The sequence below is a fragment of the Eleginops maclovinus genome, chromosome 10, assembly GCF_036324505.1.
Source record: "Eleginops maclovinus isolate JMC-PN-2008 ecotype Puerto Natales chromosome 10, JC_Emac_rtc_rv5, whole genome shotgun sequence".
Taxonomy (NCBI): domain Eukaryota; kingdom Metazoa; phylum Chordata; class Actinopteri; order Perciformes; family Eleginopidae; genus Eleginops; species Eleginops maclovinus.
In genome coordinates, this window is record NC_086358.1 from 14,065,906 (window position 1) to 14,085,397 (window position 19,492).

Genomic DNA, 19,492 nt, shown 5'->3' on the forward strand with positions numbered 1-19,492 from the left:
CACGAGCAGCCTCTGCCCTCACCTCCCGCCCCACTGCCTCCGGGGGCCGAGTTCCAGACCTATAGACACATGGAGGCCGTGTACATCTCCCTGGTGGCGGTTCTCGGAGGGCTCTGCTTGGTGTTGACTGTGGTGCTGCTTTATGTGAGCTTCTGCACCAGACGGACCCGTCGGGACCGCAAGTTCTCCCAGCAGGAGATGCACGTCCTGGGGGCCTCTGAGAGAAAGAGGAGCTCACATCTGGAACTTAAAACCATCACGGGCCACTGTAACGGCCGCCAGGGTCGTCGCTCCATCTCTATGACAACCTTTGGAGACATCGGTGACGGCTTCCTGCAGATAGTTCCAGGGGAGGGCCAGTTCTCCCCATGCAAAACGCCTCCCCCTGCCCCTCCTCTTCCCATGCCACCTCCGCTGCCCAACATTGACTACGCCAACGGGCTGTCAGCCACTCTGCCCAGTGTGCTGCGGAAGATGAACGGGAACAGCTACGTGCTGCTGAGGCAGGCCGACCACGAGGGCATGTCGCCACTCTACCACTCCTTCACAGAGGAGCTCAACAAGATCCTGGAGCAGAGGAAACACACACAGCTGGACCTTCAGCCGGATGAAAGTTCCATATAGGACGCCCCTCTCAGGCTCAGTCCCACAATTATTTATTTTATACCCCAACGGTGACCTGTAGTGGTGGGGAGAACTGACTGTCGTATCAAAGGCTGCTGTTATTTACCCAGTGTCAGAGTACCTCGCCTGATCTAAAATGTGCAGGCTCCCTTGTCTCCCATGACAAATGGCCCAGGATTTCACTTCAACAACGGACTACACTAACCAGACATTAATAATCCAAAAAGTGGAGTTGTGAAGATTTTGGTCAAAGACTGTGCTGTTGCAGAAGTGCTAGGAGAAGGGAGCTTAATGCTTCCTCTGCTGAGACTTTCTGGAGGCTTGTGAAAGATCGGGGTCATACATGTGTGACGTAGAAGATGCAAACTAGGACATGAAAATAAGTCAGGCCAAGAGGGGACCACAAATATATGAGACTGTGTAAGTGTTCAGGATTTTTCGTGCCATGTAATGTAAGCCTTCTATGGAACTTAAAGTGATACTCCACCAAAAATCTACCTTTTGTGCATTGTTAAATCATTCTACCTTTCACCTGATGTGCTTTCCACCTCAGAGCCTTTCGTGAGCTATGGACAGTTGTTGGAAGGTCACAGTGCTTGAATGAGCAAAGAATGCAACCTATTTGGATTCATTAGCTGCTATTGGCCACCTCCAGGTGTGTCTCAGCAGTGGATAATAAGGACACATTCCCTTATCTCCCCCAAACCCCTGTGTGTGACATTTGAGCATGTGAACTAATACAACAAATTGAAGGACTACTAAAAGTTTTAAATGAGCTCAATTATAAGTATAAAGTTGGTACAATAATGGTTTAGAAGATTCATGTCTATTAAAAGAGAAAACACTTCCAAATAGGAATCCATTGTGAGGAATTATCTATAGTTATTTTCAGGATCGATTTCCAAATAATTTTTGTCTAATAATGTCAGAAAGGTGTATCAAATGCACTTTACATTTTCCCAGAGTCCAGTGTGCCTTCTTGAAATTGCTGACAAACATTCATAAACCCCAAAATATCTTATAAGAAAATATCCAACAGAGAAAAATTAGCAAATGCTCACATTTGAGAACCTCTGTATTTTTTGCCTCTATTTTCTGCATACTACATATGACAGTCACCCTTCAAGCCCCCAGGGGAAGCCTGTTTGATACTCATAAGATAGATTTGATGAGGAGTATCACTTTAAGAAGCTGTTACAGTTCACAAGGGCTCAGGTGGTGAGACAAATCTTCCATTTAAGTTATTTAAAGCTATTCTTTCTTCATTTTCTTCTGCTCTCATGTAGATTGCTGCAACAGTTAGTAGCTCTTTCGTGTGTTAATGGAAATACCTGTAGCAAAGCTTCTGTTAGCATCAATGTAAGAAAAGAGACCCAGCTTGAGTGGTCTATTAAGGGAGCAGTTTGTTTGTGGTCAGATTGATTGAATTCACTTAAGACCACAGACTGGCTCCGGGGCCATTGGGAAACCACAACACAATGAAAACAAACAGCTGTAAAGGAAATGTGCTACTTTATATTTATATAGCTCCTCTCTGTCGTGGTCAGACGTTTGCCTTGTTTTTGGATGATCATTCATAACACCTTAAAGATGTTGCTTTCTCTCGAGACGCTAAAAGTTTCATGCCATCCTTTTCTTTTCAGACACAGACAAAATATCTGGGATCTTACAAAATGATGCTAAAAAGAGTAAATTGGTTTTCATCAACTTCTGAAAATGGTCCCCTTTTGTGAAGAGCCTGCAAGGGGCCATTTGTCAATTCAGAGAAGACCTTCACACAAAGGCATCCTCTGTGTTTACCTGACATCAGAGCAAGGCCAAAACAGCAAGAACCGCAGACCGTACAGTATTTACTTGGCAAGGTGAACTATGATTAAATAGTAGGTATAACTTAGACGGGCTGAAATGAATCTCTAAGTAGTTTGTAAACGCGTCACTGTCAGGGGTAAATAAAGATCTGTCTTTCCCGGCAAAGTGTTGAATCAGCTCTCGTAGCGGTGGCTCAGCAGCAGCCCTCGACGGGGACTCTCAGCAAGCATCTGTCAGAGCGGTGCTGACAGTAACAGCGGGGCTTGGCTCGCCTCCACGAGGAGAGGACAGGGGCTTTTTGTCTGTTTGCATAGAGTGCTGTCCTCTCACAAGGTAGAAGCAGACAGAAAACATTTGACCTGAGTGTCCTGGTTAGCCATGCAGGAAACAGACGATGATACAAGGAGGCAGCAGCTATTTTGCACCCGCAGGTTTTTACAGTAGTTGTCCTCTTGTCTGCCTTGTAAGCCAGTCTATTTTGAGAATATGGTCCAGGGATTGTGCACTTTATGCAGACTGATAAATGTCCTTGCCCGGATGGAGGGAAATCTGTTTGACATCAGTGTGATTAAACAGTACTTTGTTTTGTTTGAGACATGAATATTGTTGGGGATAGATCGGCCAAAGGTGTATGATTCATGGCCTGTTCCACTTTATGAAAGCAGGATTTCTGGTCATTCACCTTTAAACATGGATGACACATCATTTTGTTCACTGGTAGCAAATTGAACATTGAACCTGCTTCTATTGATTAGGTTTCCTAATGATTTTTTATCTGGCTATCTCATTGTGACCTTATGCGAAGTCTCTGTCTCAGTAGCTACAGTATATACTGTGTAGACTTGTTTCTTTAGGAGATTCCGACTTTATAAAATGCTAGCGTTTTGCTTTTTCCATACAAGAAGCTAGACAGAAAATAGACAGATAGTAAACCTTTTTTAGAGTACGCTTCATCACTTGACTGCTGGATAAAATCATTTCATTGGATGCCAACAAAAACTTAAGATTAGGTGAAGGGGTCTTACTCCAAATGTATTCCTTTTCAACATTGCTAAAATGGCTATACTCCTCCCCATATGGCTATGTGCCATGAGAAAAACTTTTTCCTTTTTCCAAGGCTCCCCACTTTCAGCGATTGTGTTTGGTCTCATGGATCAATCCAAACACGGGCATTATTTGGGGTGGAGCTGAATAGAAAATGTCTAATGCAGTTGATCTGCTGTTATACAGTTCAGATCCCTCTAAACATATATCATATGTATTGGACTACTTCTCATATATTTGGCTATAAATACAACTTAAGAAACAGTGAAACATTGTCAGTTCAACTATAAATCCAAAGTTGCTCAGATCTCAGCCATGAAGATCCCCTTAGAAGTGTTTCTCTGTATGATTTCTCACCTGTGTGTCCTACTCAGCCTTGCAGAAAATTGATGACGATACACATTTGCACTTTGCATGTTTTGAACCTTTTATCAGCCTTTTAAACCATTTCACTTGTTTTTTCATCCTCATCCTCATTCCTCCCCTCTCTCCCTCTCTCCTGCCTCTTTCCCGTCTCATCAGCTCTCATGACAGAATCATCTATTACTCTCTCTGCTCACATTCACACTCTCTCAAGGACCCTGCTGAGTTTACAAATGCCATAGTGGCCCCCAATCCATTAGAACAAGTTTTTATATAGCCCTAGAGTTGGTGTTTGTGAAACAAATTGGTTTTCTGCATTAGTTTAACATGCTACTTGCCATTTAAGGCTGAATCAGACAGAGTTAATATGAATCTGTGTCTCACAATTATAATGTGCTGCATGGATCAGAGAGGTTGGATATTTTCTGATCCATGTGAAGAAATGTTCTTGTTGGGTTACGTTTAATTGCAAGTTCAAAATGTGTAAAATGATTGCGGTTTCTACCGAGTTCAACATGTCACTATACGGTACTAACACATTTATTATATAAAGACTTCCATTATCCAGTTCCCCTATGACAGAGCTGTTGACAATCCTTCACATGTTGAGAGCTTTGTCTGAATCTGCGACCTTTGCTGCTGCTTCATTCTCATTTAAGGACAATCTGTTTACAAAGTACACTGTCTCTGCCCTGTATTCTATATGGACTTTAAATATGGCTAACATATCACCTTACATTCACCTTGTTTGTACACACGAATCCAGAGTGAAGCAAATACATCTGCATCAATATGCAAGATGCAGTATATTTTACGTAGATTCTTTTTTAGGTGTCGGCCAAAGACAGTAGTTAGAGTTCATTATGCACTGTTAGTACTTTTTTAAAAGTCATATGATATACTCTTTTAAACTGTGACACTTTGACGGGAGAGGATGAGGGCCAGGTGTGAACATTTTTGGGAGATCTGACCAAAAGTGATTTTCTTTTCTGAGATTAAAGTCAGATTTCTGTGTTTTTCTCAGAATTCTGACTTCAATCTCAGAACAACGTTTTTACTGTTGGTCAGATCTTAGAAACCAAGTGGCCCTAATCCTCTTCCATACACTCTCCATCATGTGGTTTCTGTATGATTTTTAATGTAGATAATACCCTTATCTATGTGCTCAGAATATAACCGGCTTCCTGTAAGATTTAACCACCTAAGCTGTTGCAGACTTTTTATGTTGTGTCTCATGTCTTATTTATTGAAGCTCATTAAATTTCAACTTGCCTCTGTGCAGATTAAATAACACTTATGTTCAGCTTGGGGGGAAACAAAAACGTCAGTGTCAAGAGCCTTGAGGGGAAGACAGGAAGTGACTTGCAAAACATGCTCAAACTGAATCCAACTCTCCAGACGCCACAACACTCGGTTGTTTTTAGCTTGTGGCAAGCGACAAGGCCACTGGGAATTCCACTGGGAATGGAGCCCACATGATCCCTGAGTAATTTACATATATGACTCTGACAGAGCAGAGGTATAACATAAGCTCAGAGGGGGGGATAAAATGACCATATTTAAGAGCAAGGCAGTAACTTAGCAACAGCATCTTTATTTAGAGTCTTAAATGTCCTAGCGTGGGTCTAGCTTTGCCAGTTCCTATTGGGGAGCGCGGGGTGAGGAGAGTACAGTGGCCCTGATATCTGTAATTGGTCGCATAGATAAATTAAATGGCAGGAAATTAGCATTCTCACACAATCATTCTTTTATTCCTTTTCAGGCTAAAACATTTTAATTTCACCTAAATTTGGTGATATAAGTAAACAGATCAGCCAAATGTCACCACCTTTATTTGCATACACACTTTATACGCATTATGTATCACATCAGGAACTGCAGTCGTTTTTTGGCTGAGAGTAATTCAGAGGGGGAGGGCATCCACATCCTTATCAAATATTCACCTCAAGTATAGATACTTGGGAAAAAAATGAGTGAAATCAGCACAAGTATCCCGCTGCAGAGCTCTGCTCCACTGTCTCTCACTGATCACCATCATCTGCAGTCGTTTCACACTCATATTCTACATGCATTCTCTCAGATATACCCAAACCATTTCCTAGTGGCCAGAACTATGTATGCCAGCAGAACAGTATCCATCAATCAACAGGAACAAGCAATCCGTCCTGCTGGCACCTTTCATGCCTATTTGTATTCATCTGAAGACCGGTTGTATGGGCGTATTTCGTTGAGAACTACGTTGCGGTTATTTGTTAAGGAATGAAAGGGACAGCCGGCGTGAGTTTCACCGTAAAAGATTATGAATTTAGGGTGAGAACTGCAAAGAAAGCAGTGAGGATATTTCCCTGGACTCTGGTTTCAGACTGAGGGTCAAAAGAGGCACTGCAGCACTGGCAGTATGAGAAAAAATAAAGAACTTCTTGAACATTAAAGCTAGTAAACGTGTCACAGTAGACTCAACTATGAACCTAAAAATGAGCATTTAGGGGCCCCTTCAAAACATTTCCCTCAAGTTATCACACAACTTTCTGTAATGTTAATTTAGGGATTGGTAGATCATCAAGGAAACAGCCAAACCTTATCAGTATTTAAAACTGTAAAAACATGTACATTCCCTTGTGTCATGGAAATAAAGAAAGGTCTTCCTCTTACATGTGTCTTGTCTGTGAAGTATATTCAGTGCAGTTAAATCGGTCAAACCTAATGAAGCGGACAGCACATCAGTGTTGCTCTGCTGATCTTCTGACAAGTGGTGAAAATATAATTCAGAAGAAAATCTCAATTTAAACACCAATGCCCAGCAACTGAAAACGTATTTTTTAAAGATTTATTTCATACAAAGTTTCATCTGCTTAAACGGCCACACTTTACTACAGTGAATCTTCAAACAACCTTGAGTTTAAAAAAAGTTATCTGCTTTTCTAATATGCCTGCTGACAAGCCTCTGGAGTATTCATGTTAAGTCTATTCAAATGTGGCATTTAGAGCCACCAACAGACAAAAGGGCATGGTGGAAAAATACCCAGTCGATATTCGGGGTCTTCTGCAGAAATATCCAACAAATTGCTGCCGACATGAGTAATATGGAATGCAGCACTCATTTTGACTCTAAATGTTGGTTAGTCCTTGTTAAGCATCTTGTTTCTGTGGTCTGATGGGGCCGATGGACGGGGGCCGGTTGGTGAAGGGGTGCCACTGGCCCTGGATGCTGGGGTTGTCTGTGTGGAAGGGCTTTCGGAGGCGTATAATGTCCAGGCCAGACTGATTGGTCAGCTTGGTTATAACCTCAGAAATCTGTGTCGACGTTTTGCTTGTCACGATTTCTTCCCTCACGTTGCCATTTACTGTAGGAGGGAAAAGAGAACATAACAAATTATAAATGACTTTAAATAGTACATACTATTTTTATGCAAATCCTGCCTAGTGCAAAATGTGGCAGTGTCAAAAAGAACAGAAACATCAGACACAAATCCCAGTGGATTTTCACTTCAGGCTAAATAGAGGTCTCTGAAAAAACGGTGTTATACTGCCCCCTACAGTATTTAAGAGTATTAACCAACATAATTAACAGTCATCCCTTTTTCTTTTATCATCGCCAGAATAGGCCAGCAGTTTGATAGGCAGAAGACAACACAGGTCAACTGCAGAGGTATTTTCTATGTTTTTCACAATTTGAGAACTTTTTTCACGTATATTACCAAGATTTTTGCAGTTTTATAAAAGATGATTCCTTGAAATCGCTACAATAAAGCATTATTGTTATTATTATCATTATTATTTTAATAGATTTATTAAAACGTGCTAAAGTGAGAAAAGACATTAGTCAGCTAGTCATGTTATTATAGTTTTCAATAAAACCAATATCTCTATTTTCTATCATTGTTTATTGTTATGTTTGTGTATGCATCAAAACACCAAGAAATGTCCTCGTATGTGGTGATGTACTGATTCTGATGTCCCATCAAAAACACAGTCATGAGCACTTACGGTATTCTGCAACTATTTTGGGTATCCTGCAGGACTGAGGAGACACATAAACGACAGTTGAAGGGTTGTTTTTGGCATAATCCACCACTCCCTCTTCAATGAACTCCCTGAAAAAGAAGGGAAGAAGTTAATGATGCTGTGTTGCTTTACTGAGGGTGTTTTGTGTCGGATGTAAATATACAGTCTATGGTTGTATACAGTCTCAATTTCCATTGTTTAATTTATTCGTGCTAACCAAAGACTATCTGGTTTAGTACACAAAACTGCTAACATCTGTAACTTACGAAAAAAATATTAGATATTAAAGTAACGTATGTATCATATATTTTACCTGATTCCCAACGAGCTCTGTGCATTTTTAGAGAAGATGATGGAGAGTCGTTTGAGCTGGCAGACATAGCGACCCACTCCGTTCTGAAGAACACTCTGCAGGAAGCGACTCGGGGTGCCTCTGGATGTCATCGTTTAACACACAATTACCTCATATATATCAATTAACACATTTGTTTTTTAAAAAAAGCGCTAGACACAAATATACACTAGCTAGCAACAACATTCACAGAGGACGACTTGACGGGTATGCATGCATTCCGGTCCGTCGATGATATGTGCCAGAGTGAAACACTTAACTGATATGAGCGTGAAAGACCTTCATAATAATACTTATTTTGAAAGAAATTTGAAATGTTGGATTCAAATTTAGAAATAAAAATATTTCATAAATCCAAATACATTTTTGGAGGACTTAGCCTTTTGAATAAACATATACACCCTGTTCCATGCACTTCGACGTATGTTTCACACGGACTTGTTTTGAAAGCGCACCGAAAAGCCCGGGGTTGGAGAAGCATGGAAAGAAATAAGGGCAGACGACCGAGCAAGTAAGTCAATGCTGTGTCTTTGTTTTTTAAGTAAAACGATATGTATTTCTGGTGGAAGCTTTCATGCTAATTTCCTTTCATAGCTAACGTTTGTTTTATATGATATAACGGTTTTCTTCCTCACTGTCTTTGCTGTCTTTGACTTACACTAGCATAGGTCATCCACACATATCTTTGTTGTAGCTTTGCTGTGAGTTTATCGTCTGTCTTTTTTTGCAGGTTAAATGTCCTTTCCAGATAACTAATGTGGAGGAGCTTGCTGCTAAGGGGCACCACCTGTCTCTTGCAGGTGGCAGCCCCAAGATGTCTGCACCAAAGACACTTCCCACCCCTTTCCTGTGTGAGACTTCTTACCCAGAGGCTCCTTCATAGGCCTCCAAAGCTTCTTGGTAAAGGCTACTTCCTGGCACACAGTGGAACCAGGGCTTATAAGAAGGATGCCAAGTCTACTGTAGAATTTCCTACAAGCCCTTTCACAATCACAGACATAAAACACTATCTGCGTTCCAAAGAGATTCTCTTCCACGATGGCTACAGCTGCCTCCACATCCCGAGTATCTTTATCAATCCGTCCGCCAGGAGAGACACCTTTTCCTTGTTTATCGACAAAACCACCGGGCAGTTTCTGTGTAAAGAAACGCTGGTGGAAGGGAGCTGGGAGGATCTCCAGGACTGCCTGGAGGTGATGCAGAAAGAGGAGCAGGATTTCCTTAGCCCACATGTGCTGCTGGGATACCCAGAGAGCATGGAGGAGCAGGAGGAGAGGGAGAGCGAGCTGAGGGAGGTGCAGAGGATCTGGTCCAGCTCTGTGCCCCTCACTGACGTCCCTGAGGAAGAGGCTCTGCTGATTAAAACCATGTTCCAGGTATGTCTGAGTGTCATTTCATGTGTTTTTACATTACATTTTATAAGGATTCTCTTCTAAGAATTATAAATGTAAAAACCCACTTGCCGGATACCATCACATTTACATCACCATCATTGAAATGCAAGGCAGGCATGAAAAACGATAGGCCTATAGTACATGTAAGCAGATATGTAAAGGAGATAAAGATGGAAGAAATAGAAACTACTGTAAAATGTAGATTTTCCTCACAGGATAATACGCTTTATTCATGTTTTGTTTCAGATCTCAAAGGTATCGAATGCAACACTCAAGAAGTTTGGCGTGAGACTATTTAAACCCACCAAGAGTCTGGTTTTCCCATGGTTTGGTGGCCCGGACTCCTCCCTTAAGGGCGTGAAGCTCCTCTCCGCCCAAAGCACAGACAATAACAAAGTCATTTATAATGAAGCTACAGTCCCAAGATGTAATTCTTACTACAGCCTGTTCGGCCTCCCCCTGGTGGGCCGCCTGGACTCTGAGGTGGTGCTGACCGGTTCTGAACTGGACACTCTGGCTGTGAGCCAGGCCACAGGACTCCCCAGTGTGGCTCTTCCACGTGGGGACAGCTGCCTCCCACCGATCCTGCTGCCTTACCTGGAACAGTTCAAGCGAGTGACGCTGTGGCTGGGAGCCGACATTCGCTCCTGGGAGGCATCAAAGATCTACTCGCGTAAGCTGGGTCTGAAGCGCTGCTCGCTGGTGCGGCCCGGGGAGTGCCGGCCCTGTCCCGTGGAGGCACTAGCTAAGGGGAAAAACTTGGGACACATCATCAAATCCTCCATACCAGCAGCACATAAGTCCATCGTATCCTTCAAGCAGCTTAGAGAGGACGTGTACGGGGAGCTGGTGAACACAGAGCAGGTGGCCGGAGTGAAGTGGGCGAGGTTTCCAGAGCTCAACAGGATCCTGAAGGGACACCGCAAGGGGGAGCTGACTGTTTTCACAGGTGAAAAGAAACATGATACTAAAAGGTCCAGTTATTAATCACAGTTAAGCCCTGCTGTGGTGTCCTTGAGCAAGGCACCGGACACCTCCAATCCCCCCCTCCCCATTGCTCCCCGGGCGCTGCACAATAGCTGCCCACTGCTCCTAGTACTAGGAGGGGTTAAATGCAGAGGACAAATTTCACTGTGTGCTCTGCTGTGTGCATGTGACTAATAAAGAGGGTTTCATCCTCCGATTCTATCTATTTTCTATCCATACTAACTGATTACCCAACTCTACAGTTCCCCTCAGCCCAAAAAGTTTTTTTTTATCATCTTTCTGCATATTCTTGTGGTTTTTCTGGCCCACAATCAATGGTTTTTAATTCTTGAATGCCTCTTGATTTATTTTCCTTGATTAATCCTTTAAGATCATTTCGAAAAATGTATATCGCTGGTTCTCAAATGCCAAGTTGATGTAAAAATGTCTTATTTTGTCAGTCCACAACCCAAAGATTCTCCAAATTTAAATACTAAAAACAGCATTTTTAGACATTACAAGGTACAAAGGTAGAAAAGGGCTCTCTACAACCTACCTTCCGAATGTCAGAGATACAAATTTGGCCACTAGCTGGTGAAAACATTTTATACAAATATCATAGTTGTGCTTCAACTAGTTTCAAAGCTCCCAAGTGGTCAAAAACAATGAAACAAATAACATGTATCCTTTGGTCTTAATATATGTTTCTTTTATAAACAGGTCCCACTGGAAGTGGAAAGACCACCTTTATCAGCGAGGTCGCTCTGGACCTCTGCATGCAGGGCGTCAACACGCTATGGGGCAGCTTTGAGATCAACAACGTGCGTCTGGCGAAAGTCATGCTGACTCAGTTTGCCATGCAGAGGCTGGAGGACAACCTGGAGCAGTACGACTTCTGGGCAGACAAGTTTGAAGAGCTGCCTCTCTACTTTATGACTTTCCACGGGCAGCAAAACATTAAGTAAGTTAAACACGTTTTTCAATAAACATGTACTTTTAAATCCCAGTAGGAATCCTATGCTGATTTTCATAGTGCTTTAGCCAAGACCATGACATCAAGTAATTCAACTGGATTCTCTCAACAGTAGCTGTTGGAGTATGCCAGTCATTGCTTTTTGTTCTCTGATATGGTGCCAAATCCAAGCTAAAATGAGCCGCAAGGATAAGTCAGAAAACGCACTTGCATCTATTCATTCGTTAAGCCCTTTCAAGGTCTCCTATTATGCTCTTTTATGGCATATATTATAGGTCTCAAATATATTTAAAAAACATGTCTGACGTGTTTTGCTCAAAATACAAAACAGATCATGCATTTTAGCATGTCCGCTATCCCTCTGTTTCAGCCCCATTTTCGAAAGTTCTGATTCTGTGACTTTCCCTTTCATGCAAATGAGCTGAAGCTGGCCACGCCCCTTTCTGATAAGAGAAGTTTCTAATGGAGAAACTCAGCTACATGTTGCCGTGATTAAACCCTATATTATGTTCCAAACCACATCCAGCATTATTTCAGTGTTTACCACTAGAACAGGGACATTATATGTATTATATATACAACAACTCAAAGTCCCTCCTGCAGACATCCTGCTGAATACACAGACACACAGAGGTGCTGCGGAGGGGACTCAGCACGTTACTGTATATGGGGGACGATAGGTAGGGACGTGTCACGTGGATGGGACGTTGCCAGGAGTTCAATGTAAAGCCAGCCCACATTTACGATATGACGTCATATCGGCAGCAAATCTGGATCAGCTCGTTTGTATCCCCGTTTCTAGAGATGTGGGTATGGAGGAAAAGAGAGAGGGTTGTATTTTCTGTCACTTTTTGAGTCTCATAACATACCGGGGACACATATTTATGTATGAAAGACAGCAAAAAGTACATTTTGCATAATAGGGGACCTTTTTAAAGGGGACATATCATGCTCAATTTTTAGGCTATATGTGTATATTGGCTTTTTTAAATAACAAATTGATATGATATAAAAGCATTCCTTTCCCTCTATAACCTCTTCAACAGGGCAGTGCTGGACACAATGCAACATGCTGTCTACCTGTATGATATCAACCACATCATCATCGACAACCTGCAGTTCATGATGGGGCTGGAAAACCTCTCAGTAGACAAGTGAGTAAGATTAACAAATATAAATATATATAAAATATAATATGTACCACTGTCAATTTCACCAATGTTCCTTTCCCATTATAAATATGTGAATACATAATGTTTTCAGGTTTGCGGTCCAGGACCACATTATTGGAGCCTTCAGGAAGTTTGCCACCAACAGCAGCTGCCACGTTACTCTGGTTATCCACCCGAGGAAAGAGGAGGACGACCGGGAACTGCAGACAGCATCCATCTTTGGATCAGCCAAGGTAAGACAGAAGAAGACGTAGAACTCAGATTCAGAAATGTACTTAAAGACAATTTTATTTACACGTTTGTAGACTTAATTAATTGTAAATAGGACATGGAGACTAAATGAGAGGGAAAACTAAAATGTTTAATCTAATATCAAATAAAACATTTAAAATAAATATATAATAGGTTTCAAAGTATGAAAACACTGCACAAAACAATAGAAGGTAAGTTAAGATCATATGCACAATATTGTTTCAGGAACAACAATTTAAAGAATTTTTATACAAATCGTTATTTACACAAGGATACAAATTCAGAAAAACCGCTGCACATCATCTGGGTAGTCACAATAACAATCAGATTTTCCCCTTTCAATGCCTGCTATTATATTACTTGCTGTATTTTACTTTTGTTTAACATCCATCTCCTCTTATTTAAAGTAGTTTATTTTTACAAATGAATGAAACACTTGTATTGAGTTGGGAAATACAAGTGTGGTGACCATTCTTATAAAGCTGCAGTTCTTTTACAAGAAGCATCTGCTCATTTAACCCCTTCCAGGCCAGCCAAGAAGCCGACAACGTCCTGATCCTGCAGGAGAAGAAGCTGGTGACGTGTCCCGGCAGGAGGTCCCTGCAGGTGACCAAGAACCGCTTCGACGGAGACGTGGGCATCTTCCCTCTGGACTTCCTCAAGCCTTCGCTGACTTTCGCAACTCCCATCAAAGGCAAGCACAAACTGAGGAAGGTGGCCAGCAAGATGGAAAACGAGGAAGGCGAGGGGAAGGATGTTGAGATAAAGAAGGTAGAAGTTACAAAAGAGAAAGCAGCCAAAACGGCAAAGACTCCACGAAATGTTAACAATTCTGCGACCAGAAAAGAAAGCGTGCAGAAGTAACACTCATAATATAACTTACAAGGCTGAATAGATTACTGGGATTGATAAAGTTAAACTTAGCTGAATAGTAAGTATGTTGGAGCAATGCAGAATTAGCTCTGATTGTAATTCACAATTAAACAAACAGCTAATAGTAATACCGAAAAGATGCTGTATATATATTCCATTATGGAGCAAAGGATGAAGTATGTTCTGAGCAGAATGTGAAACAATGATGGTAAAGTGGTGGTAAATGATAAGCTTTATAAGTACTACTGTATATTAAGACAAAGTTCGCTGTTTAAAGTGTTGATGAAATACATCTCAACTCGTTCAATTTCATAAAAAATGCAGTCAAACCAAGTTTTCATGGTAATGTCCAGTATTTCACGGTAGAACACCCTCACACTGTCTGCTTGCTAGCCTGAAACATGGACTTGCACATTGCCTTAGTGTGATCTCTACTGACATTTTGTACAGGGATGATTTATTGAATGAGCTACTTTTTTTAAATAAAATGCTTGTCATGCAGCATTCTGTGTCTGTGTTTTCTTATTTGGTCAACAGAGGGCAGTGTGTGCTTTATTTATTAGAGATAGAAACTTCCACAGTTAATATACCCACCCTTTTTCAACACCTTGCTACAATCGGCTTTTAATTTAGCTTTGTCTTTAGGTATCAATGGCACATTTAGAGATTTGGCTTCGATGTCGATGCCATTTTGAGTTTCTAACCAGTTTTAAAGTGTTATATATTTATATAACTTAAATTTAGCAACACTGGAGGCACTGTATTGCCTCTGTGTAGTTTCTTTCCAAAACATTTTCAGTAAGATAGATTTATAAGGTAATAGGAGATTCTTTGATTTGGATTTGGACTTTGGATTTAACAGTAAATAGAAAAGGTCAAATTAGCACAACCTTGTACTAAAGGAGTAAAATGCAACCAACATATTGATGAAATGAATCTAAAATGGCATGTATAAAAGTCAAACACTCACAGGGAACGTTTTACTGCAGTTTTCCTGTTTATCATGTACATTTAACTAGAAAAACATGCTTGTATTTATCAGGACTTTTACTTGTAGAGGAGTATTTTGTTATGAGTACTTCCACTGCAGACTACTCATTAGGTTGAAAGGGTTCCATGTTTTAATGCACCTGCTTAATGTTTTGTTTCATTGTCAAATTGAGCTATCTCCGGTGTCACATCAATCCATTATTTAGACTCTGTGACTTTTAATAAATGCAAATGTGTTTCAAATCTTCATATGAATATTTCATGGGTAAAGTCAATCCCTCTACCTGGGCTGCAGCAGTGTGGGGTTACATGTGGAATCAGCAGCTTTCAGAGGTGAGAAACTGCACTGTGCTGTACTGCGAGCTGCTGCAGGATCTATTGGTGCTTGCAGTCTCATATTTCATCACAGTCACTGCGAAGTCAAATACAAATTCAGATTTATGACAGAGGGAAGGGTTTAGTGAGGGAATATGGAAGTGCCAGAGTGTTTGATATCCGGGCTTCTGATGATTTTCAACCTTGGTATTCCAAACAGCTGGTTTTTGACTCTACCTGGGAGCCTCTTTAAAGAAATAGAGGATCTTTGGAAATATCATTAAGAGACTCTTGGACTCCAGTTGCATCAGAAACATGCCCAGAGCAGGAGGCTTGAAACATTAAACAATAATAACTTTCATACAAACCAAAATTACATTTCGATTTACAACACACACACATAGATACATATAAACAAACATGCAGTTATCATCCCCAAGACCTGTAAACAGACTCTGAAGTGTAAAATCGGTGGAATTCCCCTTTAATATCGTTATGCCATTGTTTATCTAAATCCAGAGTTCACAGAGATTGGAGCCTCTCCGTCTGCCTCTGAGATTTTTGCTGGCTCCTTCTGTGTCACAGCGGTCCAGGGAACCCCTGAGCTCCTCAGTATATTGTTATAAGCAGTGGGAATAATTCTTGTGTATGCTCAATGAATCCCTGCAGATAAGATGGCAGGAGGGAGACAAAATGCCAGGTTTTTGTTTCATCCTTTGCTGTCATTACTTCATATCCAAGCCTTTCTTTGCTGGTTAATGTTTTCCTGCGAATGTTTTACTGCAGTGTAAGTAAGCATTGCTTTCTATAATGACTCCAGGCTGTGTGCTGGATGGGCCTGGGTGTCCTCTTGAATGTGCGGGTGTGGGATACGGCTACGAGGACTCTGAAAGGGGCTCTTTGTTTTTTGAGACATTACTGCGCCGTGATGATGGCGGCTCTGTCTCCAGCCAGCTCCTCAAAAGGAGGGAAAAACTGAAACATTGGGAGGAATGAGTTTGACACAAATCCATTCAGATGCTTGTGACTTCATAGAACTTTCCCAAATACCCACACACTGTAGCTGTCAGTCATACTTCTAGCTTATTGAGCTTTATCCAAGTAGGTTTAAAAGATAATAACTCAAACGTTTTATTTATTTTCCCAGAGTAAACTTGTATAACATGGTTAAATACTGAAATCTCTGTGTATTGTTGTTTGTGTCTAGAGTGACTTTTACGGAACAGAGATGTGAATTCCTATTCAAATGGCTGCCACCTGTAGAGGGGATGAGATGAAACAACTTAAGATATGCAGCTCTTAATCATGTAGGAAACTAATTGTGCAGAGAACAAAATAGTTCTGCTTCTTCAAAACACTAGAGATGTGGGAGGATAAAATCTTTCTCTTGTGAAGTATTTGACCTAGAAAACACTGAAAACATCAAGATCAGAAGCATTAGATGTACATTTACTTTATAAACTGTTTCCACAAACCGGGGGAAATGTAGTCAGTGGTAAATGAACTTGAGGCTCCGTCTGCGCCCAGCACTGCTGATGATGGGACACTTGGATACATAACATGCATGCATAGCTCTCCGCCCCATTAGCCGGCCTTCATTAAGCCATCTATTTGACCAAGTCTGGGGGTGATTTCAGGACCTTCAGTCAGAGTTAATCAGGCGGGGGCTCTGGCTCTGCAGATGGACTTAACTCTGCTTGCAAGACAGGATCATATTCAGAGTCTTTTAAGTTGCTTATGATTAAAGTAGTGGGGTTCTTTAGACATGGTGATAACACAGTGTTACACAGAATGGATCAAGTAGTGTTCAGAAAACATGAGAATGGTTTTGCAGTTTTAAAACATAATTGTTATTAAAGTAAAAATAATAGTTTATTGTTTTTGGAAATGTGCCTGTTTGTTATCTTCACTTAGATAAAAATATAAATACCACTCCTATAGCCTTAGAGTAATGAAGCTTAATCTAGTACCTGGTTAGCTTAGCTTAGCTCAGATTAGCTAAAAGACTGAACACAGTGGAAAACAAATAGCCCAGCTCTTAAACGGTAACATGTAACACCAACTAAGGCTCACTGATTTACACATGTTTGATTTGTACAAAAAATAATTGAATAAATATATCAAGTTGTAGTTCTTCACAGGACAGTTTTTTGGGATAAATGCATTGTCAGGCTAGGCTGTTTGTAGAGTTTAGGTTAAACTAACTGACTGGCTACTAGCTTCATATTCAGTGAATAATATGATCCTCTCATCTACTTTGTTAGCATATTAGTAGCTTACTTAAGTGCATGGAAACTTGTATGCTTTCTCATTGGGTCTAAGCAACGCTAACTAACTAATTCTTTAATACACTACATTGCAGAAAGACATGCATTTTGTGAGAGACAAACAAATATCCTCAACTTTAATAAAGCTAACAATGTGTACTTTTGATAATGTGGCAAACACATTTTGACTGAAAAGCCTATTCACAAATGTATGTTTCAAACCTCCTGAGAAAGCAAGTAAATGGTTTATAATTACTCATCAGAAACCTACTATGTCTGTCACATTACAGTGTCTTCTTTTGAAGCAAGCACAGCAACTTGTCTTGTCCTTGAAGGAGGAAGGCTGTAGTACTTCTACCAGTATCATTGCAGTTTTTGGATTGGATACAATGATTCCACTGATAATCTGTCGAAAACGTACATAAATCATAGCTTTCCCATTTTAGCACACAAAGTGCGCTTTGTTTCACTGTGTATTTGCAGCCATAGTGTGCTGAGGACACACACACTGCTTGCAGAAAGACCAGAGGCTGTTTCAGATTCATACCGATTCAAGATGCCCCTCCATCCCCTTAATGTCGGCGGGGGGAGGGGGGGGGGGTTACTCTGCCTCACTTACTCACATGCACTCTGCACATTTGACCCACATTACCCATCAGTATGCCTGCCTCTGTGTATATTAATAACCATGAACATCCTTCCCTCTGTGTCGCTTGACCTGGAGTAGGCTCAAGTTTCAGCTCATTATGTCAAACTTCAACGATGTTCTACATTTTTGTTATTGCTAACAATTACGATGGAAAAACTATGCAGTGAAGCCAAAATTGTGAGTGAAGGTGCAGCTGAAAATAGTCCCTAAAAATTTCACAATTTACTCAGTTAAATTACTACTACAGTTACTAACTGTTTTACCCTACAACAAAACAAAAATATATGTTTGTTGCGCTTGAAGGTTTTTTAGTTGACAAACACAACGTGGAATTTACCTTCAGGTACTTTTAACCACATCTCGACAGGGGAGCAAATGAAACAGACTGCTACTTGAACATTGTTGAAAACAGCAAATCGACAAAATATATAACATAAGCTGCTTTTATGTTTCCAGTGGGTACTGTTTAATACTTGATTAAAACTATTTTGTTTCTGCTCCTGAATTGAGTGTCGGAATCCTTCATGTGACCATACACTACATGTAACTCAGAGTACATTTAGTGGCTTTGGATTGTTAAGACCTTTGCGTGTGACTGAAGTGCTGAGTGTACTGAAGGAGAGCTGGACCCCTCTGAGAATACCTGCAGTGTTTTACCTCTATGTGGGGCGGCAGGTAGAGTGGTCCAACTACAAACACCTAAAGGTCAACCAGCATGTACTGGCTTTAGATGCTCTCACATTCAGACGCAGTCACACCAACTCCGTCAACCTTGCAGATGCTTTTACATTTAACATGTCCCTACTGATCCTCGTCAGTAACTGTAGCCACACTGAGGGTACCTTGTGCTAAATGCTGAACTGTCATGTAGCATTAGCAATGGGCTTTTAGCTGACCATCCACCCCCAGTGACAGCACCTGCTGTCTCTGTGTGCTCTACTGGCCCTGCTCTGAGCACACGTTTTGAGAAACACCACTAGTGAGCCCTCGGTTTATGTCACACCAAGATATGGCCAAAGAGAGAGCTGAGGGGCTTAATCTGCCTGGCACCATGAGTGTGGAGGCTTTTCAAGAGCCCTCAGGGGACTGGAGGGGATACACCATCTTACTCTGTGGTTCCGAATGCTCGAAAAACCCATAGGGGCAAAATGAGGGGGTAGGTGGAGTGAAAATAAGAGCATAATTACAACGGTGGTGGGTTTGTGGTCAGGAAAGTGGAGTCTGAGGTTCCAGGGAATATGTGAGGAGACTGTTAAATGGGGCTTTGGGGGCAGCCATCTATGTTTTAAATGAGCCTCATTCCTCTGAAACAAGTGGTCAGAATGATCGCCCTACACCGGGGATAAGTGAGGCTCCTGGCAGGGCTCCAGCACCTCACACCAGACTTCCTTTCAATTCTCTCTGAGAGTGAGAAAGAAAGAGAGTGGAGACGGCTTTGCCCAGC

General features: G+C 41.3%; 3 protein-coding genes across 3 annotated transcripts in view; 2 read left to right on the forward strand and 1 right to left on the reverse strand.

The window, feature by feature from the left end:
- Positions 1–6,491, forward strand: part of sema4gb (sema domain, immunoglobulin domain (Ig), transmembrane domain (TM) and short cytoplasmic domain, (semaphorin) 4Gb) — a 36,392-nt gene extending 29,901 nt beyond the window's left edge. The window contains 1 exon segment of the mRNA XM_063893469.1: positions 2–6,491. Coding sequence (XP_063749539.1) covers positions 2–624 — 623 coding nt within the window. The 3' untranslated portion in view covers positions 625–6,491.
- A 162-nt stretch (positions 6,492–6,653) lies between these two features.
- On the reverse strand, positions 6,654–8,425 carry mrpl43 (mitochondrial ribosomal protein L43). The gene is made up of 3 exons (XM_063893470.1): positions 8,159–8,425; positions 7,828–7,934; positions 6,654–7,184 (listed from the first exon to the last, which is right to left on the reverse strand). The coding sequence occupies exons 1-3, from the start codon at positions 8,287–8,289 to the stop codon at positions 6,970–6,972; spliced, it is 453 nt and encodes a 150-aa protein (XP_063749540.1). The 5' UTR covers positions 8,290–8,425; the 3' UTR covers positions 6,654–6,969.
- A 201-nt stretch (positions 8,426–8,626) lies between these two features.
- twnk (twinkle mtDNA helicase) lies at positions 8,627–14,324 on the forward strand. The gene is made up of 7 exons (XM_063892532.1): positions 8,627–8,708; positions 8,928–9,573; positions 9,838–10,540; positions 11,278–11,518; positions 12,577–12,684; positions 12,794–12,935; positions 13,483–14,324. The coding sequence occupies exons 2-7, from the start codon at positions 8,953–8,955 to the stop codon at positions 13,816–13,818; spliced, it is 2,151 nt and encodes a 716-aa protein (XP_063748602.1). The 5' UTR covers positions 8,627–8,708; positions 8,928–8,952; the 3' UTR covers positions 13,819–14,324.
- The last annotated feature ends 5,168 nt before the right edge of the window (positions 14,325–19,492 follow it).